Raw genomic sequence first — 23,062 nt, forward strand, 5'->3', positions numbered from 1 at the left:
GCATAAATACTACTACCATTTATGTTACAAAAACTAGATTTTCTTTTTGTAAATGGGGAGAGAGGCAATTGATCCAACTTCAGAAATATTCTTTCAGGTAACATGGAAAGGTTATATAAATCTACAACTCAACCCAGTGGCAACAAACATTATCCTCTCTTGGAATGAAATATTGCTGTGATTGAGTTAAAAAAAATAATAATGTGTCAGCGGTGCGGATACTAAATAAATGTTTTAATGAGAGTTTTGCTACAGGGACCCAAAATATGGGCGATGAATATGGGACCAATAGGGGGGACAAGTGAGGTGTCCCCCTCCTATTGGATAATGAGTTGGCCATCATTAGTGATGACCAACTCATTATCCAATAGGAGGGGACACTTCACTTGTCCCCCTATTGGTCCTATATTTTGGGTTCATGTAGCAAAGCTCCTAATGAAAATATGTGTAAGCATTAGAGCGGATAACAAAATCAAAAGCTCAATTGAGGATCACCAGGTCATCTTCTTCTGGCCGATCGCCTTCCTCCGCTCCCTCCCGAAGCCTCCTGTTCTCCTCCTCAAGCAGCGCACATCTCTCTCGCGTGAACAAAAGCTCCGACTTCATCGTCTTCAGTTCTCTCGCGAGAAGAGACGCCCTGCTCGCCATCGAAATTGCCAGCTGCAGTGCACACATAAACATCAGGATTTGATTTAACCGAAAACGTTCGTCCTCTATAAAAAGGCTAGACATCTCACATTCTTTGCCTTCTTGAGGTTTCCGCTCTTTCCAATACCGACAGGGGCATGATCAGCCTCCTCGGAGCGATCGGGCGGCGCTTCATCTTGCGAATTACCCGCGGCCGCTTCATCTCCGCCGTCGCTCAGAATCCTACCAGGACCGCAACGCCTCTTCGCGTTCGGCTGGGCGTCCTCTTCTTCTGCTTCGCTGTTCTCTCGACGTTGTAGGCTCGTCAGTGATGGTTTGGCTAGATCATGGAGTCCCTGGTTTCGAAAAGGAAAAGAAAAAGGAAAAAAAAAACATTTCCCAATTTGAATCCAGTCCGATGGAAGTGAGAATGATGCTCTGTGGACCAAATGTTCGCTTAAAAAAGGACCAAAATTTCCATAGATTGTAAGAAGAGAGAGTACCTTTTGAGTTGGGTATTATTAAGAAAACCCATTTCCCAATTTGAAATCTTCTGGGATAATAAAAATAAATAAATGAACGAGGATTAATGGTTAAAAAAGATGTTAACCTTCTGAGCTGCATTCAGAGAATCGGTGAGCTGCGAGAGAGAAGCCGCGGCAGAATCCAGCCCTCTAATCAAAAGCACAGAATCTTCTCTAAACCGCTTCCCGCCCTCCCATTCAGCCCCATCCAACTGGAAATCCGAGCAAAACCCAGAATCAAAATTGGGTTTTTTTTTTTCTTTTTCTTTTTCCAAAGATGAGAAGACAAGAAATTTCGAAGTTCTGATTTTTTTTTGCTTACTGAAGAAGAGCAGCGCCTGGGCCTGCGGTGCTGCTGTCGCTCGAGGATCGTGCCGACGCGATCGTGGAGGTTGCCCCATAATCGCTCGTCTGAGGATGGGCTCGCCATTGCTACTGATGATGACGATTCCATCGATGAGAGAGAGAGAGAGAGAGGGAGAGGGGCAACGGCTAGTTTTGTTGGAGCTTGTAGAGGGGGGAGATTTTTAAAAGAGGCGTCCCCTTAAGTGGTTGGCTAATGACGAAAATGCCCTTGATGGTGCGGAGAATTACGGAGGGATTTTTTTTTTTGTCCTTTTTTTTATTTGGTTTTCAATTTATTTAAAAAAATCGTAGATCGAGACTGGATCGAAGAGGCGAGGAGCTCACGCAAATTTTTTGAATTCCTGCCTTCAACGGGAGTTAGAAGTGGGTCCCATTTACCAAACTTCCTTTCATGGTACTTCTACTAGTTTGCGGTCCGTGCAAAGCACAGTATTTTTTTTTTTGCTACAGTAATCCCGTTTTTTAATATGCATGATTTGAATTTTTTGGAAGTGCTACAGTATCCCGCTCTGCTACAGTACCTTTTAAATGTTACAGTATACCCGTGTGCTACAATAACATTTTTAATTAATTATTAACTACAGTAATCATGCTACAGTAAATGCTGTTTTAGCATTTACTGTAGCATGAACAGTGAATCTCTGATCCTCCTATTTGTATAAAGGAATAGATACTACTACACACAAAAAATATGGGTCGCTCCACTTGTATTGCAAATAAAATTGATGGGTCACCAATGACCTCATAATCTTCTTTGGACGTAACAGCGTATGAATAGTTTCAAAAGAGTAGTCTAGTTATCGCTATTCTAATATGAATCAATACAATCAATACATTTGTTTTTTTTCTCTTTTCTCTCGGACTTAGATATTTTTTATTTAAAATATACAAAGTCCAGCTCAATATTTTCAAATGATGAAAGGTATCTCAAGTTTCCTCTCTTTTTTTTTCTATTTCCCCCCTTAGATTTATTGCTTCACCTGTCTCCTGATTGTCTTCATACTCTATTAATTATCTTCCATAATTTTTTGGTCGCTCTATATCTTCCATCACCTGTCTCCTAAGTTTTTCTTTGAGGAATTAATTGTTACCTCCTTAAGTACACTTAATATCTCTAATCTCCTTAAAAGCTAGCTTTATTTCTTCGGTTTTTCTATAGAGTGCCATTGGGCACTCTATAAGAGAGGAGAGAGATAGAGAGAAATGAATGAGGAGGGGGGCCCCCTGATTTGCATTGGGATCCTCTCTTCATTCATTTCTCTCTATCTCTCTCCTCTCTTATAGAGTGCCCAAGGGCACTCTATAGAAAAACCGTTATTTCTTTAGTCCCCCTAAAACTTAGCTAACTTTCTAAGGCTTTCTAAGTTTTTGTTTTCCTTTTTGTCTGATATATATACCTTATATGTATGGATTTTCCGGATATTCGCCCTTTTAAATATTTTGAGATTTGTTCCTTTAAATTATTAAAATTGTCATTAGATTGCTCATTTCTTACATGTTGTTTCAGAATTGGTCCTCATAGATAGAAAAGTGATATTCACTCTCAAGTTCTTATAAGCTGCTTTAAATTAATATCCCCAATCAATAGTAGAAGCAAAACAACAAACGTGGAGGATCCAATAGCAATTTCAAGAGAGACCGATTTCAAAAATATTAAAAATTTTAAGAACTAATTTCTAAAAATTTCCTAACTGATGTTAAGATAGTTTGATTGTACTTTGAAAATACTAATCAACATAACTGACCATCAACAATGTAACAGAATATAGAGGAACACACATATTTAGTATATTATTATCCTGTAGAAATACAAAATACCCTCATGTACTTTTAGGGAATTGCAGTAACCTCCATCAACTTTTTTTTTTATTACACTAAACTTCCATAAACTTTTGAGGAATTGGACATAACCTCACGACCTATTTTATTTACTCAATTTTACCTAAAAATTTATCTTTTAATCCTTAATTTAACACCATCAACTTTAACGTTCCATTAGTAAGCACAAGAAAAAAAAGACGAAAAATTATTCCTTAGTTTCGAAGAAAATACTCTTTTAATAAAAGGAAAAAATAAGTACTTTTTTGAGATTAAAGAATTATTTTCATCATTTTTTCCCCGCACATACTTGCTAAATGAGATGCTAGAATTGATAGTACTATGTGATATTTAACCTAAAATTAAAAATAAGAGGGTGTTTGGGGGAAGCTTATTTTTTTAGATAAACTAAATTTTAAGCTAACTTCTTAATATCTATTCGTTTAGTAAAATATCAAATAAGCTAACTTATAAGTAACTTGGATGGCAGAGGCATCTCATGATGACACTATTTGGAGTTTTGCAATCAAAGCCATGAGGACGGCGACGCTGCAGCAGTCAATGTTCTTCAACCCTCAAACATAACACGTGTTTATTATCAAATTTTAATCTAAAAATTATCATTCGGTAGTTAGTTTGTACTAATCTTTTAATGAATTTGACTCCTCTACGTGACTCCATTATTTAAAAAGAATAGGGAAGAAAACACTACTACTGAAAATAACGATTAATCATCAAGTGAATGTTTATGATTCCTTTTGATTTAATGCTCGATCGCTGTACCCCCATAAATTGTACTAATTCTTAATTTGTACTCAATAAAAAAGATATTCAACTATAAAATAGATGATCAATGATAGTGATAGAGTAGTAGTCTCTTCACTTCTATTTTGACAATGGAAAAGTTCTGAATCCTCTTTTAATTGCCTGCGCTGATTTTATATACTAATTGTGCTAGTTTCAAATTTGATAATGAGCACGTGTTGTGTTCTTCTCACTCCTTTTATAACTGTATGTACTATCAAAAAACAAAAAGAAACTACTACATTTAATCACCGTAGGGGTAGAATAAACCAAGATCATTTAAATACTTGTAGATAGAAAATTAGGAAGTCAATTTAAATCTTTTCTTCTATATTTAAAGGTGAACCCAAGAATCACTGTTCATGGTAGAGTAAATTACTGTAGTATAAACAATAAAAATACAGTTACATGATATCAAATTTTTTTTCCTTACAGTATTAGCATTTGGATCCTTCTTTAAGTATAGAGGAGTGGATATAATTTTTAATTTTAAGCATACAATAATTAAATCAAATGTATTAAAATTTTAAAAAGAGAAACAAGTTCAAAATGCAGCGCTTACAAAAAAATAGGAGACCGTGATTTGCACGGGTGCACACTAGTATTTGTAGATAGAAAACTAGAAAGTATGCAGTGATCTCCGCTCACCGTGTTAGGGGCTGTTTGGATCGGGTATTTTGAAGGGGAAAGGAGGGGGAAAGCTGCCAATTTGTCAGCTTTTTGGCAGCTTTCTCCCAAAATCGCCTCTATAAGAGGCGGTTTTAAGGGAAAACTGTCAAAAAGCTGACAAATTTGCAGCTTTCCCCCTCATTTCCCCTTCAAAATACCCGATCCAAACGGGTCCTTAATGGTACTCATGAAAAAAAATGTCCAACTTTAGATCAATAAAATAGTAATTAAACGGAGACCAGTCAATACTTTCACGGATCAAATCACGGACGGCAGAGACAGAATCCAAATCCATCTCATCCCCCCAAACAACAAACAACAAAGGCACCAACATCAGCAACCCCGATTCCTCAAAAAAATAAATATAAAAATAAAAATAAAAATAAACATCAGCAGCCCCTTCCCTTTCATCACTAATGACGTCACTTATATCCACCCATCTTCGTATATATACATCCATACATATCCCCACTCAATACCTACATTCAATTCAAAAGCAGCACACTTCAAATTAAACACAGCATCACAAAACCTTCTCCAATTCAAACGAGCATCCAATGGAGGCCGTTGAGGAAGTGGTGATCGTCGGAGCAGGATTATCCGGCGTTGCGACCGCGCTCGGGCTCCACCGGTACAACATCCTCATTTTTTTTTTTTTTTTGAAAGCAATTAGTTACGTATACAAGAGAGCTATGTATCCTAGCTAGTTTTTGATGTATTTATTTGTGGGTTTAATTTTGTAGGAAGGGGATCAAGAGCTTGGTGTTGGAGTCATCGGAGTCGCTGAGGGCGAGCGGGTTCGCGTTAACGACGTGGACGAATGCTTGGAGAGCACTGGACGCGCTTGGAGTCGGAGACTCCCTCAGGCGACAGAGCCTCCGGCTCGAGAGGTACGCATCATTCTTGTTTCTTTGATGAACTGTAGAAAATCCTCCTGCGGTTTCTAATTAAGGGTTGCTTACACTCTTTAATGTCCAAATAGAATTATCAATTTTGCGGTCACGGTGGGATATCAGTTGTTCTCTACAGAGAAAGTATATATCAAATGGTCATCCGTTCATGACATTCAATGCGCACCAAAGGATGACAATGCTTGGATCAATGGACATCGAGACTCATGTATAGATCCAAGAATTGACATCCAATTTGATGCGCGTTGAATGTTTATGGACCAGGTCCGCTGGATACATTCCCGTTCTCTGCAATATGTTGTTATCGGGTGGCTGAAGATAACTTAATTCATTTGGGATTAGGAAACCAAAGTGCTAATGAAAAGAGCATAGGCATAATAAATGTTTGACCCTCAATAGTCCAGGAGTTGTTTATGCATTCTACTTTTCAATTTCTAGTCAAATAACAATCAACTTTCAACGCTACGATTCATATGTTTATATAGGAGAATAGCCATTGTTCTTCTCCAAAGATCAAAACTTTTGCATCCAAGTTAATTTCGTAAAAAAATAGAAGAGGAAAAGACAAACAAACAAATAAATTGTCATTTTTGAGACCTTAAAAGATTCTCTGTGAATTCTTTAAAACATGCAAGTTAACCTCAGTTCAATTTGCAGGGAAATTGCTACTTCAGCATCTTCTGGAGCTATAACCTCACAGCAAATCCTCACAACTCGAGGGAAAATGTGAGTACTTACTCAAAATTCCAATAGTTATTCAAGGTTTAGTGCGGTTTTAGAAGTTATTGGAGGTTTGCTGCAAAATGCTGAAAGTCCTTGGGGGTTTAGTGTAATTTACCGTTAATTAAACTAAATGCCAGCATTCAAGGACTAAAAAAATGATTAGTAACCCAAGAGGGTCTAGCTGAGTTTGGTAAGCTGCATATTAGCAGTACTCCAAGACCCTATGTTCGACTTTCCCCGGGAACACCCACGGTAATTTAATTTCCTAGAATAACCAAGGTCGTGTGTTGGAGGGTGCCCTTTAGAGACGCCCGGGGGTTTGATGCCCACAGTCCGAATAATCGTGAGGAAGTTCCCTTGTCAAACGAAATAAATAAATAAATAAATAAATGAAGATGATTAATAATTATATTAACTTCTGATACAGTGGAGAGCATGAAGTTCGCTGTGTGAGGAGAAATTTGCTGCTGGAGGCACTAGCGAGAGAGTTACCTCAAGGGACGATTAGATTCTCATCCAAGGTTGTGTCCATTGAAGAGGATGGCAACTTGAAGATCTTGCACTTGGTTGATGGCTCTATTCTGAGAGCTAAGGTAATATAATTAACATATTAATGTTATAGGGGTTTTTAAGCACAAATCTTAGAATTCAAGATTATCCTTTTCAAGTCATCAAAATTGCTCATCTATACCTCTAAAATGAATATTTGCGGGTGGTAAATGCTCGTACATGATTTGTTGACTTGGAGGGTATTCTTTTGCCTTCCGAAATTGATGATTTGAGGGGTAGTTTGGACGACGCAGCAACTACAACCAACACGAAAACAAAGTTCAAAGTGCCTATGATGCCGACTGACATTATCGAAACTAAATCTAAATCTTTCCTCTGTTCTTCCAAATTTCTAATTGTGGATGAAGGTGCTAGTTGGGTGCGATGGAGTGAACTCCTTGGTGGCAAAATTTCTAGGCCTCAACAAACCATCCTTTACCGGGCGCAACGCTTCGAGGGGATTCACCGTGTTCCCTGACGGTCATGGCTTCAGGCCCCGTTTCCATCAGTACTTCGGCGAAGGGTTTCGATGTGGGTATTTACCCTGCGACGACGAGAGCATCTACTGGTTTTTCACCTGGACTCCATCTCCGCGAGGTACGTACATTTGCACACATTTGCACACAAAAAACACATAAAAAACAAAGATCCAATTGCGGATAGACCTTGTATTATCACACAATTTTTGACAAATCCTTTATAGTTCTATTTGTGCGGATAGACCCCTCGGTGTTCCGACAAATATAATGAAGTTGGTGATGGAAGTAGTTTTATATTTTTCGCATAAATATGCTGTTGATTTGTATTGATATTTCAATACTTTGCATTCTATTTGCACCGACATAAAATTGATATTTGCACTTGCAGATGAGGAAGTAGAAGACGCGGCAAAGATGAAAAACTTCATCCTAAACAAACTAAAAACATCAAAAGCACCCGAACAAATGGCGCAAATAGTCTCAAACGGCGAAATGGGCACAGTCGTCTCATCTCCGTTAAGGTTCAGAAACCCGTTCGAACTGCTAACGGGAAACATCACCGACGGACATGTTTGCGTCACCGGAGACGCACTGCATCCGATGACTCCTGACCTCGGTCAAGGAGGCTGCTCTGCCCTCGAGGATGGGGTCACGCTCGCTCGGTGCCTGGGCGAGGTTATTTTGAACGGAGAGAGGATTGAGGGGGGGCTGATGAAGTATGCAAAGGAGAGGAGGTGGAGGAGCTTTGATCTCATTGTTAGATCCTATGTGCTGGGGTTTGTACAGGAGAGCAGCGGTTGGGTGATGAACTTTTTGAGGGATAAATGCTTGGCAGGGTTTTTGGATGGCCAGTATCTGAAGAAGGCAGACTTTGACTGTGGCAAGATTTGAAGGTTGATATGATAATAGTATATGAAGATACTGGATATGAGATGTCATCAGGAACAGCAAGAGTTCATGCGCTAGCAAATAATTATCCCTGAAGGTTATTTTTCTATGTTTGTTGTTTCCTCAGTGTTCAGTATATAATAACTGAGTGTAAGCTTTCAGAGTGAAAAGACTGCAAATCTAATTTTATCTAAGAAATAAGTTTCCTTCAGCTTTTTCCCCTCTTAAAGTCGCAGAGACCAATACGAAGCAGTGAATTCACAAGGGAAGAGAAACAAACTTCCTGCTAGAAGACTAAAACCTATGCGAAAAGAGACTCCAAGCACAAACCCAACAATGATTCAGAAATCACAGCGCAGAAAATGTTACCAATTTTGCTTCGTATCATCAATAGAAGTAAGAAATGGGATTTATTAGCAGAACATCGCAAAAGATTTTATAGACTAAATGGCACTTAAATTTCTTCTAGTCTACAGGTCTTTGCACTTATGTAGCCCCTTTTAAGTAACTATCCTGTTGTCTTTAAAAGTAACACTTTACTATCTTCTCTTTGCTAAATATTGGAATATTGTCATTAAACGTTGGAAAATTCGCCTAAAAATTCCATTTGACTTGCGCATCATAAAAATTGGTCAATAATACTCCTAAACTTGGTACTTCCCACTAAAAACCCCATGCTAAACCATATTTACTCCAGCTTATAGTTTGCCCAAAGTTGGTTTTTACTCCCGCTTTCAGTTGATTTGATGAACTTAGGGGTATAATTAAAACGAAATAACAGGAATAAAACAGTCACAGGCAGCCTTTTGAAAATAAATAAATAAAAGAATGCAATGTTCTCTAAGTTGGATGGATGCTACAATTAGTTTGATCTAATTACGAAATTACCTAGATCTAAAAATTGATAGAAGCCCACTACAAGGTAATAGGGGTGCAAAGTGTTAAAGAGGAGCTAATATTACAGAGAAGATACTCCGTAACAATAAAGACCAAGCACAAAGGAGGCATCCGACACACAATGAGGCAGAGTCTTGCATTCTTCATGGGTAATTCATTTATGCCCCTTCATTACCTGCATGGATCGGTTCATTTGGTCCGTTCGATCTATAGTCACGACCTCTTCCTCGGTTTTGACCCCTACCACGACCTCGACCACGCCCACGCCCGCGCCCTGCAACCAGCAATACAGATTCATACTATAAATAAAAATTGGAACTCACTAATAGTATTGAATAGAAATTTCAGCCCAAGGCAACTTAAGAACCATCATACTTCATGAGTTCATGGCTATTATACACCCTGGTATTGTATAGTTTTAAGGGTAAATGTCACAAACAACCATGAACCATTAGGATTTTCGAAGTAACTATTCTAGAATATTTTTGTTAGGAAAAATTACCATGCTATTCTAAACCACTTTTTACCCAACTATCATGTCTAGCAGCTGTTAGTGAACTTTCTTGGACAATTTTCCCCACATTTAGTTTGTCGATTCTTTCCTCACCCTCTTAACACCGTGAAGAAGTATTTTAGTCTCTAAAATGTGTGGTTAAATGCAGTTGGGGGATGTCTTCTGATTTCGAAGTTTGGGTAAGCTTTTATAATAAAAAATTATTTTAGGATCGTTTTCTGCTAGAACTCCCTAATACTACGAGGATTGTTTACAAAATTTATCCCAGCTTTTATCATCTCATTTGCAATCTAGGGAATTCAGCATCCACCGCTCTAACATACAATGGTGCAAACGAATTTAAACAATCCGGCACATACTGTTTACCCCTTGGAAGTATATCTAACATCCGATAATCTGAAATTTTTATGGACTGTCCAAGATACTCCAAAACCATGTAGAAGTGATGCATGAATTCTGCATACATATATTTAAAGTATATCCAACAAACCTTGACTAAACAAACGGTCTTATAATTTTATCATTTTAACAAATACGAAGGCTCTAGCTAACTTTGCTATCCAATTTCTTGTGCTATTCGCTAATACCCAATAGTATCTAAAGATCATTAAAAATACAAATTAGTGTCACCAAATATGCATATACTAAACTAAATCCAACAGCAGCCAATCCTCCTATCCATTTGTTCTCCTTTCTCCATTTTATGTTTCACATTTCCTTGTTCAATAATCCGAAGCAATTTACTGGTAAATTTATCAAACAGATTTCAATTGATTTACTTATGCAATATTGTCTTGCCACTTTCAATGTATCTTGTAGTAATTATTTTCACTGATTTTATTTAGTTCCTAGCCAATATGGTCCCATGGTGTCACCATATGGGGTTAAAAAATCTAAATCAGACAGAAACAATTGAAAACAGCAGACATGGATTACATGTCGGAGTAATCTAAAACCATCATGCATAAAGGTTCCATATTTGATTCATCAAGAGAAATATTGTTTTTGACATCATACCTCTCCCTTGACCAGGATTGGGAGCTTCAAATTCATCATAACCGCCATTGTAGCCACCATTCTCTTGTGGATGCTCACTCCATCCCCCATAGCCTCCTCGTCCGCGACCACGGAAACCACGACCTCTACCACGGGCCCTACCACCTCTACCACCATACCCACGACCCCCATTGTCCCATTCTCCATCACCATAATCCATTACCATGTTACCATTTCCTAGAGATAAGAAGTTACATCGTCACTACAATGCCACAGAATAAATGGATTCAATTCACATGAAGCTGAGTTGGAGAAGTACCTCTACCCCTTCCTCTTCTGCGACCACCACGACCTCTTCCTCGCCCACTAGGGGTACCCTCTACATTTAGAGGTAGGAGTAATCAAAAATTAAGAAAATAGAATTTTAAAAATATAAAAACAGAAAATGTACCTCCTTCATAATCAAATTCAACCAATGGTTTCACTTGGTCCCTGGGTAAAGGAGGTTGATACCTGTGAAGTGAAAATGACAAAGGAGAAATTAAATCATTGAATGGTCAAAATCTAGAACACAGTGAAAGAGCTTCCAGACCAAAGTTGAACTTACAACCAGGACCCTTTACTCTCCAAGTTAGGTATAAAAAATAAAGATGATGTATGCCGAAATACCAAGGGCAGCTACAGAAATTGTGTGGATATGTGACAATGCTTCTTGGCTAATGTTGTAACAGTAAGCAGATAATTAAACTAGAGATCCTAAACAAGACTTGATGGGTTCTCTCCACAAAATGATTGAAATGGAAAGCATCTGGTAAAACCTTTAGCAAAAACTTTTAATAACAGACAAGATCAAACCAATACAATTTCTTCCTTTAATTTTCAGAAGAAATTTCCACAAATTCTCATAAACAAAGGTACAACTTGATAAATTTATTTATCAACATCAAGAAAGCTAATACAAGCTTCTAGATCTATAAAATAGAAATTGTATGAACAGGCAAGAGATGAAAGGGGAAAAAAATATAGCTCCACATGTTAGACAACAGAGACTTGGTGACCACTGCACCAAAAGCTAATGATTGATGACAGTGGCATGGTAGAGCAGCTACAATAACTTAGGGCCCGTTTGGCAAACCCATGAAACTGGGCCAGGTCTAGTCCTGGTCCAGTTTTGGGCTATTTTCCATTTGGGAAAAAACTGGGCCAACGCTGGCCCAGTTTTTTTAGTTTCATTTTGAAACCCTTAAACCAAGCGTTGGCCCAGTTTTTTTAGTTTCATTTTGAAACCCTTAAACAAAGCGTTGGCTAATCCTGGCCTGGTTAAGGGGATATACAAAGTTGGGCCAGCTTGCACTTCATTGCCAAACAGTCCCTTAAATTTGATCGAGAAAGATGCAGAAGCTTGTGATATGAATAAGGGACATACACTTTGAGTGCCTAACATTACCAACTTCATTGTATAATGAAAGGATAATAATCAAGCAGACTTTCTAAAGCCATTGGGAGCAAAAAAGAATATGTTTCATTACTCACCCAACTGAGGCTTTATCAGTCTCTGTCTTTGACAGGGTAATTGTGATCATCGACACATGCCTAGTAGTTTCAAGCCTATAGAAGAGAGATCATAATCAGAATGAAAGCAAGATGAAAATAAAATGAAAAAGCAATTTTGGTATATATTTTGCAGTCTTATGTTGCCAATAAATCTGTTGGCAACGCAGGCTTCCATTTCTAAGTGATCTTACGGAAGTAGTCCCTCCTCTAAAGGCTCCCATGTATCAGTTATGTCTGTAGAACCAATTGCAGTAATTTGATGAAGATCAACAATCCTTCTCTGCATTGACATATTATGAGAAATGATTATAAGATAAAAAATCATCCATAGAGCTAGTTTCTAGTCTCCATGGAGCTAACTTCTAGTCTAAGGATGAGTGGGCATGTCTTGATTATAATGAAGGAAAATGCGGATAAGATAGGTTATTTGTAAAGAAATGAAGCGTAAGCTAATATATCAAAAGTTAGTACCTTTATTAGCTCCACGATCATGACAGTTTTGTTGATAGCTCTTCCCATAGCTTTAAAGACAATCTCATTTGAGCCTTTTTCCTTTAAGAAAAATCAAAATGTGTCATTGCAAGAAACAATTCAGTTGACTACAGGAAATTACCTACATCTCGATCGTTTTCAATAAGATTCTGAAGTCTACAGAAAAGTATCTAGTCAACAGATAAGTTCACAAAAGAGCAAGAAACCTAAGAGAAGTACATAACTGCTCATGGAAGAATACTGTTGTGCACATGATCAACCAGGTAGCACGAATATAAAAAATTGATTCAATTTGCAATATGCACAATTTATGTGAGCTTAGTTACATATGTTTATGTTGACTACCAAATGAAAGCTTAGTTTAGATAATATGAAAGATCCATGGAACTAGCTCCACAAGGATGGTTTCGTATGTATCCGGAAAAAGGTAATCCATTCAATCCATACTAAAACCAGTAGACACTCATGACTAACGAGACTCACCATAACAGAACAACTCAAAACTATTCTTAAATGTTTATAGCATGTCGAACCATTGAAATGCTGATCAATACAACTCTTCCACTTTTCCAGACATACTCTCTTTTGGATTGGCAAGTCTACAATATCTTATTTTTATTCTCAAAAGTGCGGCAAAAGGGGATACACTTTCTCCAACCATTCGTTGCTTTGCTCTCTGGAAGAGGGGATGATGCAAAACAAACTTTTATATGAAAGTGAGAGTTGGAGCAAGACATTGAAAGCCTCATACTATTTGATGAAACTCTAATCTTATTAGTATAGAAGAAATTGTAGGGTGATTAGGAGTTAAGTTGTTCTATTTTAAAAAATTTAGTATTTTGATTTTTACCTATGATTTCCTGTAGTCTTATTTATAAATCCAACTTATTCATTAAAATTTAAAATCGACATAGAATCCAGAATTTTTTTTTGTAGTCTCATTTGTAAGAGCAAGCTACCCATTTGGAATTTTAGGTTCTTTAGAAGTCTAGTTTAGTTATTAACAGGACTTATCTTTTACTTGATTGGGAAGAGAATAGGGACATATGAGACTTTAAAATTCTAAGAATTAATGAACTCAGTTTTAAGAATGAAATCTAACGATGATTAGCTCGCTATCACTATTTAAATATCCTTGATATGGTCGATATATCGGCCAATAAAAGGCTTTTCACGAAATGACATAAGATAAGAGCATTGCTTCGGTGCTCCCAAATTAACGTTTTTTACCATTTTTAATTTGATAAAATAATTAAAACTGTCTAAAAATATGGAAGGTTATTTTTGTCCGACCTACTTACATACTTTCCTAATTATCCTCGTCCAATACCGTTTCTTTGTTTCCTAATTATCCTCCAATATCGTTTCTTTTGTTTTTTGTTACTTCTCGCAATTTTAGTATTTCTTTGACGCTGACATAAAATTCTTCTAGAACCTAAAAATTTAGCATATACCTAAAAAATTGAAATTCACCTACTTTCCTAAAAATTTAGCATATACCTAAAAATTGAAGTTCTTTTTCGCGTTTGCTCTCAAGGGAGTGAATATATATATGTGTGTGTGAAGAGATTTTTTTTCTTTCTATAACATTAACCAAGTTGTTTAATAAAAGAAATAAAAAGATAAAAAGATAGAAAATAAAAAAAGATGTAGAAGAAATAAAAGAGAATTAATCACTTATATTTAACATGGTGTATGAGGAAAATTAGATTTTTTTTTTTTTGCAAAATTAATCACGAATAAGAGAAATAAAAGACAGAAAATAATGCAATACATGAATAAGTTTTGGAAGAGTTTATAGTTCACAAGCAATAAGAAACTAAGAAGGAAGAATGCTAGAAAAGGACGGAAAAAATAGAGACGCGTTTATTAGTTGTATAGTTGTAACTAATCACAAATTATATTTCTCTTCTTATTTATACTTCCTAAAATAACATTTTTATCTAAGTGAAATTACTCTTTTGGGTGTGGAACTCCTCTCAACTACCTTATCCCTCAAATTTAGGATGTGAGAGAGATTTTCAAGGAAACAAACTACACCAACTGCTTCGGTACTCAATTGGAGCACCAAAGCTGTTGGCATAAGATAAAAGGCTTTTCACCAAATTAGCTCGCTATCACTTATCTTCTATATATTTTTAGCAAAATTTCCATCTCTAAGAATTTTTTTTAGCAAAACTACATATCCAGCGATATCCGCACTCCAACTAAGGATTTTTCCTCCTTCCCCCCCAAAAAAAATTTAATTTTTGCGACACCCTACCTTTTTCCCCCTCCTCAAAAATTTTCAAACATTAAACTTTATAGCATCATCCTAAACAAGCAACCACTTCGCAAAATAACAACGACAAAAAAATCCGATTGCATCGCACCTGAAGGAGAGTCGTAGCATAAGTGATGTAATTACGCATCCGCCCTTGGGTGGTGATCCGGATCTCGTTCTCATTGATCTTCGTGTCCTCCCTCGGCTTCTCAACCCTCTGATACCGATCCATCTTCAAAATCGACCCCCCACAAAAGAAAGACTCAGAGAACGAAAACGAAAACGAAACCCTAAATTTTTTTTTTTTTTTTTGGGGGGGGTTGAAATAAAACGAGCGCTTACTGATTTGTGAGCTTCGGATGTGCCTCTTCTTTGGGTTTGGATTCTTCGTTTTCGCCCCAAGAAAGCTCTCGGTTTCGCCAACTGCCTCCGCTTTTATATCGACTCGCGCACGGAGGGAATTGGTCTTCCTCGCCTCGGCTAGGGTTAGACGAAAATTACTGAAATACCCCCCCCACCCCGCGTGATGTTAATTATCGGGTGAAACTGACCCGACCCGTATAGACCAGTTAACGGCCATTGAAATTAAAATATATAAAGTATTGATTTCTACACGAACATGATTAATCCTCGAGCTCTGGGTAAATATCAAATAGCAGAAAATAAAATTTTAATTTGCGCTTTAAGTTTTTTTTCCTCTTTTTTTTTCTCCTTTTCAAAGTTCTGGTCAGGTTTCGAGTCAGTTTTCAAAGCTATTATAAAATACAAGTGATTAGAAAATGATGGTGAATAATGGCGTGCGTTAATAAACATCTCCACTGCGGAAGCAATTAATGAAAAAGCTACAATATATTCTAAAATACCTTCAAATTTAAAAAAAAGAAAAAAACTTACTACAGTCTATTTGAGTCCAATAAAAAGATGATTAATCCCAAAGGACGGTATAAATTCAAAAGTTGCAAGAAGATGAATAAACATGGGAGAAAAAAATTCAAAAGAAAATACTGATTCATTCCAAAGGATCCTTTTCGGTCTCTTAAAAGTTAACCGTTGTGGGATTTTATACGTATACATTTGTAAACTCCGAATCAAATAATTTAAAACCTGTACACATATGTACACATGGACACAACAATTCAAACAAAGTGACTACCTCCTCGTGATTTCTAAAACATAAGTGAGTACCGGCATCCTAATTATCCTGTGAGCCCCTCTGTTAAAAGGGGCATCAAGATCGCACCGTGTGCTTCGAATTAATCTTCAAAGCGCCGTCAGATATTTCGTGTCAGATCCTTAAACAGCTTCTTCTGCTGTATCGGCATTACCATCAAGCAAAGGCCTGAGGTTCGACCTCTCTGCGGTTGGAATAGCATGCTCGCTGTCTTCATTAGACCGGTCCACACTGTGAAGAAATATACCTACACAAGCACGAGATGAAAAGCTCATGCTTAGTTTTATAACATAAGATGAAAGCAATGGTGACGCAAAATAACGAGTACCTAAATATTTGTAGGCGAACAACTACTACCTTAGCTAAAATAGTACTGTTCAAATCGCACAGTAAAGAGTATGCCCTTGAGGGCAATTTTTGACATACCTAAAAACCAAACTCCAGCGGCAATGAAAAGAATAGATGTCAGTATAAGAGCACTCTCGCGCCAGTTGTTCACATAATCCTGCAACATCATCAGGATAAAGAGTCATGATTAAGCAAAGGCGGTTAAAAAAAAGAGGAAACAAATTACATAACTAAGATGGAAAATTGATAAAAGCAAATGTTAATTTTGGTTGAGCCACAGATTAACAAAAAAAAAGGGTAGTAGAAGGTAAGAATTCTCCACTTCCAAGTCCAGCAAGACCTTCCAAATGGATGATCCTGATAGGACAACCCTTTATCATGATGCAAGCATCCAGACTACATACCCCAAAAAAAAATCATGCAGCTAAGATACTATCTCCCTCTTGTGTCTGGCAGTTGAACAATAACGAGTTTCTAATAATAGAATGTGATACTTGATCCACGGGTAAAAATTTCCCAAACCACGCATTTTTTATCTACAGACATTTTGGTCACGATAAATCATGATGATCTTAATCATTTAGCATCATCCGTGGACATGTCTTCTTTTCTCTTTCGAAGGTCAGAACAACAAAAAATGGTAGTCGGTAGATAGAGAGAAGACTAACATTTTATGATCAAGATATCTATTTGTATAAAAAAGAATCCAAATACACTGAGTTTCCCTTCGCCAATTAAAGTCAGTTCTGGTAGAACAAGTCAAAAAAAAAAAAAAACTTTTTGAACAGAGTCAGCTTACGGAAAAAAGATTACTGTATAAATGATGAAAATTAGAAAGAAAGAAAAAACGGTAGGGTTACAATACACCCCGGGTGAAACTAACTTAGTTACATCCACATGTAATAATACATGTTTGACCATCTATCTATATTGTAAATCCAAGCCGTTCATTGTTATTTACACATCATCATATTTGAGTGGATCCAAAATCATGTGGTTTGGAATTTTCTGCCTTGTACATCACGCAATTCAAAAAAAGCGACATCTAAGATTTACAAACACCGTTTACGTCATTAGATGTATAAACTACAAATATTTAATCTACGTGATTTTTAATCTCCATGAAGTCTTGAATGCATAGATCACAATGAACGGTGTGGATCATGGATATTGATGGTCAAATATGTATTTTTACATGTGGGTGTAACCGTGTAACTAAGTTGCACACTGGGTGTATTGTAACCATGACCCAAGACAACAAGATTAGCAAATAGCTAAATCAGAATTAGGGAACTGACTCCCCTTTCCTTCTACTTTGTCCTCTTGCACTGTCCACACTCTCTTCCTTGGTATCAAAGGTAGTACTACTTCTTAACATATCTTTTAGCCACACTTATATGAGCAGCATATTGTAAATTCTCGGATACATATACAAGGCTGAATATACTGTGGTTTAGAACATTATGTAATATGGTTGTTCTAGTTTCTCCATCAATGTCCATTAACAAAAAAGTTTCTCCATTAATGTTCAAGTAAAACTTGGGGTCAGTATGTGAAATTAATTTCATTAATCAATAGTTTATGCAGTTTAAATAAGAGTAGTCGAGTCAAATCTATCGTCCTAGTTCATGATAATATGTATACACATAACCACAGATATGAATGTTATATCATATCAGTCTGGCAAAAACTTGAGTTAACTAAACAATAACATCATAACCACTAAAGTTGCATGGACAAACCTGCAGGACTCCAACCAGTGGCGACGAAGGTACATCACCAAATATGTGGATAGAGACAGTGGCCATAGCCAGTGATAGTGGCCTCAGACTAGGCTTGACACAGTGTAGACATATGTAGTTTACAGGCCCCTAGAAAATCAAAGAAATTCTTCGGATAAGAAACTTACAATAAATAGTTTTAAGAAGAAATCACAACTATGTAGACCCTTCTTTACTTCCAACATACTTACAGACATAAATGTTAAAATATGGCATTTCATAGAATATTAAGTCATATTTATGGATAAAAATGTGCAAAATTAACATTGAAGAGACAATTAAGTTCATCTTTGTATATTTCTAACAACCTATGACTCATGAGGAACTTCAAAAGTAGAAAGTTAAACTTTCTTTTGACAAAAACTTTGAAGAAACTATGTTTCCAGTGTCCTGCATATACAAATCCTGTAAGTAACTCCCTCCAAGTTTCAATTTCTCTTTGTTTGTGATGTTCTATAAACATACTGTTTAAAATAAACACTCCTTTACAGCTTTAAACTTGAAAACCATTAGCTTTGAATGCATGCACATAAAGAGGCTCATTATTGAGCACACGAAGATACAACAACTTTCATGCACAAATGAAGCATGGTGAATCTAAATTGTAAAGTTAACTTCACTGTACCTGTTCGCAAAACAGCAAACATCTACAAAACTATCATGAGCACAGTTGCCGTAGAAAAAAGTATTTATAGAGATGTAATCAGCTAGCTTGAACAGGAGTAAGGAACTTTATTAGGAAAAACATTTTATATATGCCAGTCTGAGGATTATTCGAAGCAACAGTTATCTTCACATGATCATAAATATTACTGTTAAGCAATAAGCTCCGACCTATTATGTAAAATTATAGAGCTAATAGTACCTGCGTTGCAAATACCAAAATTTCTCCAACTGAGAAAAATACTATAAAACCATAAAGGCTCTTGAAGCAAAATGCACTAAAGCAGAAAACTGCACCCAAAAATGTTGCTCCAGAAAGAAGCTGCAAAAGAGTATAACATAACATGAGCCTCAAAGTTGTAGGAATAGATATCTGATTAGAGCTATGAATGCCCTCAAATTCTTTTTCAAAGTTAGCTCATATCTGTATTCAAACCACAAGGGTATCTTAACAGCTAACAGCGTAGACGAGAGAATGAAAAGTAGTTATGATCTTTGCACTGCATGATGTAATCCTCTCCAACAGCGATGGAATGATGAAATATAAAATTTTAAACTCCAATCAGCAGTTTTACGTTTTCAAAGAGAAAAAAATAGAAAAATGGAATAAATCCCTTTCATTCTCATGAATTAAGTTTGTTAGAATAAAAAACACTAGGTTGCAATGCAGGGTCTTGATTCTTACAAAGCATGCTAACTGGCAAAATCATTCATCTGAAATTGCACAAAAATATAGCTTCCATATAACCAGATTTTTTTTTTAATTTTGAGCTTGACATGCAGACCAGTTAATTCTGTCAGATAATCAAAATATAGTAAAAGAGTCAACATGACAGCAGTGAAAACAATGTGAGACAACTGCAAATTACTACTTGCTTGCCATACATACCTTGAAAGCATTTGAGATTGTTGACTGCATTTTGTCCAGGACATAGCCACCACCTAAAGTTCCAACTATACCACATACTATTGTTATCCCACCAAACAACAAATCTGCATTATTCTGATACGAAAAGTGGAAAAGGGAATAAGGTGCAGCTCTGGTATTATGAAGATGATATTACAAAAAAAATATTTCAATACGTAGAATAAATGAGCTGGAAAGCAGTGATGATCCAAGAAATTAAAGAAAGAAACACATACATAAAACATGAAGAAATTTTGTTTAATATAATTATGTTATTATTCAAACAAAACTAAGGAATACTCTCAAAAATGCATTATCCATATTTTATATTTTATGCATGTTATTCAAAGGAAGGAATATAAGGAGCAAGAAGAAAAAAAAATCAAGGTCTATATCCTGATGCAATAAATTAGCACTAGTTTCACACATGCCCATTTAGGTCATGTCACAAGAGTAACGATGCCATTTCTACACGTGGTAATAGGTTTTTGATATAACTCATCAAGGAAACAATTGCCAACATCTTATACTGTTCGGAAGGTAGTAAGTTAATGAAGGGTTGACAATCTATGTTTCTCTTTACTCTTGCCGTTCTCCTTTTCTTTGCTTTTATATGCATTTCTTTTACCTCTCGTGTTTTCTTTTTCATTTTTTGTTAAAAGTAAACCCTAAAACAAAGCATCAACCTGTGTGGATATGTGTGTCGTGTCTAAAAGACAAAACTATATTACTAGGAAGTCCCCAGATCATAAGCTACAACTTGCATATGCATTAAAAGTGGAAACCAGAAGTACTACCTATGTAACCCAATAATTCAAGTCCAATTCCAAATTAAAATCCTCGGAAGGATCATCTCCTACTATATAACAGTAGAAAAAACCTCACCAAGATTAATCGTGAAACAAAGAAGTATAAATAATAGTATTGACATACAGACTTGCAGTACATGACAAACCATGCAAAACAGTTTCCCCTTTCCCATTATCCAATCATTAAGGATCATCAACATCATGAACAGCATAAAGAAAGACCGTTAGAACTCTTAAAACATGGGATGCTCATCTACACTTGAATAGGTCCGCCTTATATCACTGATGAATATGGTGGACCATGATTCCACACCACTGATAACATTCTACACAATCTAAAACCCAAATGAAATAAATCTGCAGTGTGCATTCAACAATGAGTACAATCAAAAACATCGATTCCTATTCAAAACAACCTATTTAGTTCTCCAATTTCATGACCTCTCAGTGTAGATATTAAAATATTCATTTTATAGATGCAAACTATTACTTTATTCTCTTAAATACCAACATCTGATGCTTGGCTTTTGCTAGACTAAAAACATGACTCATTAAAATACTTTTGAAAATGGAAATTTTAAACTGTTCTAGATACTAAAATTATTATCTTAAGTAGCAAAAATTGCACATACCCCCCTTATCTATACCTTACAATTGCGCTTAATATCCCTCAAATCATTTACTAGCACATAATACCGCATGATTGCAATTTTTAGAAAGATGAGTTGCAAGTAGCACTCCTCTTCTTCATGGATTGAGCTAAATGCATATAGATGAGCTGAGGGGTGTTTACTGCAACTGAAGGTATAGATGAGAGGGTTATGTACAATTTACCCTTTTAAGCAATTATCTTTAGACTATCACAATCAGCAATAAAACAGTCATGGTCATATAAGAGGTTACCATATGGTAAATTGAATAGCCAGCCTTGGGACCCCAGTATGAATAAGCTCCTATTACAAAGTTGTATGCTACGTATCCTGACCAAAAAATAAAAAATAAAAAAAGAAATGTCAAGAAAAAAGAATATCTAGAAGGAAAAAAAACTAAAAGAAGTGTATGCAGTCCCTTTGATTAGCAGGTAAAAGCATGCGTACATAGAAGAATCTACGTGTGTGTGTGTTGGCTAACTCTTTCATCCAGGAAACGACAGTCTGATTGTGTAAATATCCACATCTTTTTTCAATTCAAGATGAATATTGGAAACTAAAGGTCATTGTCTTTGACCCTTACTGAATAATTAACAACGATGTAAGAATTGCGCATACAATTTACCCTTATGTTGCTAAAAGATACCCAAAAAGTGGAAACTGCAATGAACTTTAATTATTTATGAAAAACAGAATGTTCCTTCTTTAGAATCCTTAGCCTTATTGAATAAATAATCAAAATCTGAGATCTGGACATGGATAAAGGAACATGGAATTGACACAGACATGAAACATGAAGAGTAGCTATCATTAAAGGTAGTGTGCAAGGACAATGACATGAGAAAATCATACGAACAAGTTTCCTGCTACTAATAAATTAAAATCAAATTTCTAAATAGTCATCTCTAGCCATATCTCCATAGTCAACGATTCAACTAAAGTCCACCTCATGACAACATTTTTTATTTTCCAATGTTGCTTCCCAGTTGAAAATAAAAGGAGACATGTTACTCACAAAATAACTGAAGAAACAATTATAATTTAAGACAAAATTAGAGTTTAGACGCAATATCGAGAAAGATAGTAGCATAACCTTACCCAATATGTTAGTGGGAAAAAAATCAAAAATAGAAAGATTGGAGAGTAAAAAAAGAGGAAAGAAATAAAAGAGTTGAATACATAATTTCCACAAAGTCACCATGATGTCGTTGTGAGATAGAGACTGTCGACTGTCATCATAAGGTCATCAACAGAGGCTCGTAAACCGCATAGAGTGTTGAAGAGGAAACGAAATCAGGAGTCAGATTTACGGGGAATAGGATTGCAGTTTGAGTTTTAGATATTTATAGTGGTGTATCTTATTTCTATTTTGAACCCCTGCGGGATAAATATTTCCAAGAACTTTTTACTCCCCATGGACATCTTACTCCTATGGTTCATGGCAATATGTGTAAGATGGCTATCTACTATTCTGACCTGTCATAAATTTTACAAATATTTATTTTATTATTGCATGGCTTGAAAAGTATTTATTTTGTTATTGCATGATTCACATGTCCCATTAGTCACCCCTGTATCACCATTCCCACCTTAATCATCACCAAAGCACCATCACTATAGGATAAAGCCACACCACCACACCCCCATGCCACCATCACA

General features: G+C 36.3%; 4 protein-coding genes across 4 annotated transcripts in view; 1 reads left to right on the plus strand and 3 right to left on the minus strand.

The window, feature by feature from the left end:
* The window catches only part of LOC109839531, a 3,344-nt gene extending 1,687 nt beyond the window's left edge, over positions 1-1,657 (minus strand). The window contains exons 1-4 of the mRNA XM_020408007.1: positions 1,474-1,657; positions 1,238-1,363; positions 738-983; positions 496-660 (exon numbers count right to left, since the gene is read on the minus strand). Coding sequence (XP_020263596.1) covers positions 496-660; positions 738-983; positions 1,238-1,363; positions 1,474-1,605 — 669 coding nt within the window. The 5' untranslated portion in view covers positions 1,606-1,657. The remainder of the gene's footprint in view (positions 1-495; positions 661-737; positions 984-1,237; positions 1,364-1,473) is intronic.
* On the plus strand, positions 5,300-8,569 carry LOC109839532 (FAD-dependent urate hydroxylase-like). Its single transcript, XM_020408008.1, has 6 exons — positions 5,300-5,439; positions 5,552-5,698; positions 6,377-6,445; positions 6,870-7,035; positions 7,360-7,588; positions 7,859-8,569. The coding sequence occupies exons 1-6, from the start codon at positions 5,366-5,368 to the stop codon at positions 8,359-8,361; spliced, it is 1,188 nt and encodes a 395-aa protein (XP_020263597.1). The 5' UTR covers positions 5,300-5,365; the 3' UTR covers positions 8,362-8,569.
* LOC109839533 (glycine-rich cell wall structural protein-like) lies at positions 9,160-15,576 on the minus strand. The gene is made up of 9 exons (XM_020408010.1): positions 15,417-15,576; positions 15,184-15,306; positions 12,791-12,871; positions 12,511-12,599; positions 12,299-12,373; positions 11,217-11,278; positions 11,085-11,144; positions 10,787-11,002; positions 9,160-9,529 (listed from the first exon to the last, which is right to left on the minus strand). Exons 2-9 carry the CDS (start codon positions 15,304-15,306, stop codon positions 9,414-9,416), a joined length of 822 nt encoding a protein of 273 aa, XP_020263599.1. The 5' UTR covers positions 15,417-15,576; the 3' UTR covers positions 9,160-9,413.
* Positions 16,058-23,062, minus strand: part of LOC109839534 (probable sphingolipid transporter spinster homolog 2) — a 17,902-nt gene continuing 10,897 nt past the window's right edge. Inside the window, exons 11-16 of the mRNA XM_020408011.1 lie at positions 21,657-21,733; positions 19,927-20,040; positions 19,240-19,359; positions 18,336-18,464; positions 16,672-16,750; positions 16,058-16,492 (exon numbers count right to left, since the gene is read on the minus strand). Of these exons, the coding sequence (XP_020263600.1) occupies positions 16,368-16,492; positions 16,672-16,750; positions 18,336-18,464; positions 19,240-19,359; positions 19,927-20,040; positions 21,657-21,733 (644 nt within the window). The 3' untranslated portion in view covers positions 16,058-16,367. The remainder of the gene's footprint in view (positions 16,493-16,671; positions 16,751-18,335; positions 18,465-19,239; positions 19,360-19,926; positions 20,041-21,656; positions 21,734-23,062) is intronic.

Source organism: Asparagus officinalis, chromosome 4 (assembly GCF_001876935.1).
Source record: "Asparagus officinalis chromosome 4, Aspof.V1, whole genome shotgun sequence".
In the NCBI taxonomy this organism is placed as follows: Eukaryota; Viridiplantae; Streptophyta; class Magnoliopsida; order Asparagales; family Asparagaceae; genus Asparagus; species Asparagus officinalis.

What these genes read in the sequence shown, in the direction of transcription:
- LOC109839532 (XM_020408008.1), top strand. Translation starts at nt 5,366, where the DNA reads ATGGAGGCCGTTGAGGAAGTGGTGATCGTCGGAGCAGGATTATCCGGC. An exon ending in CTCACAACTCGAGGGAAAAT is followed by an intron (nt 6,446 to 6,869) that starts GTGAGTACTTAC and finishes CTTCTGATACAG; the next exon opens with TGGAGAGCATGAAGTTCGCT. An exon ending in GCTCTATTCTGAGAGCTAAG is followed by an intron (nt 7,036 to 7,359) that starts GTAATATAATTA and finishes TTGTGGATGAAG; the next exon opens with GTGCTAGTTGGGTGCGATGG.
- LOC109839533 (XM_020408010.1), bottom strand. Translation starts at nt 15,306, where the DNA reads ATGGATCGGTATCAGAGGGTTGAGAAGCCGAGGGAGGACACGAAGATC. An exon ending in TGATCGTGGAGCTAATAAAG is followed by an intron (nt 12,600 to 12,790) that starts GTACTAACTTTT and finishes ATGTCAATGCAG; the next exon opens with AGAAGGATTGTTGATCTTCA. An exon ending in TGAATTTGATTATGAAGGAG is followed by an intron (nt 11,145 to 11,216) that starts GTACATTTTCTG and finishes CTCTAAATGTAG; the next exon opens with AGGGTACCCCTAGTGGGCGA.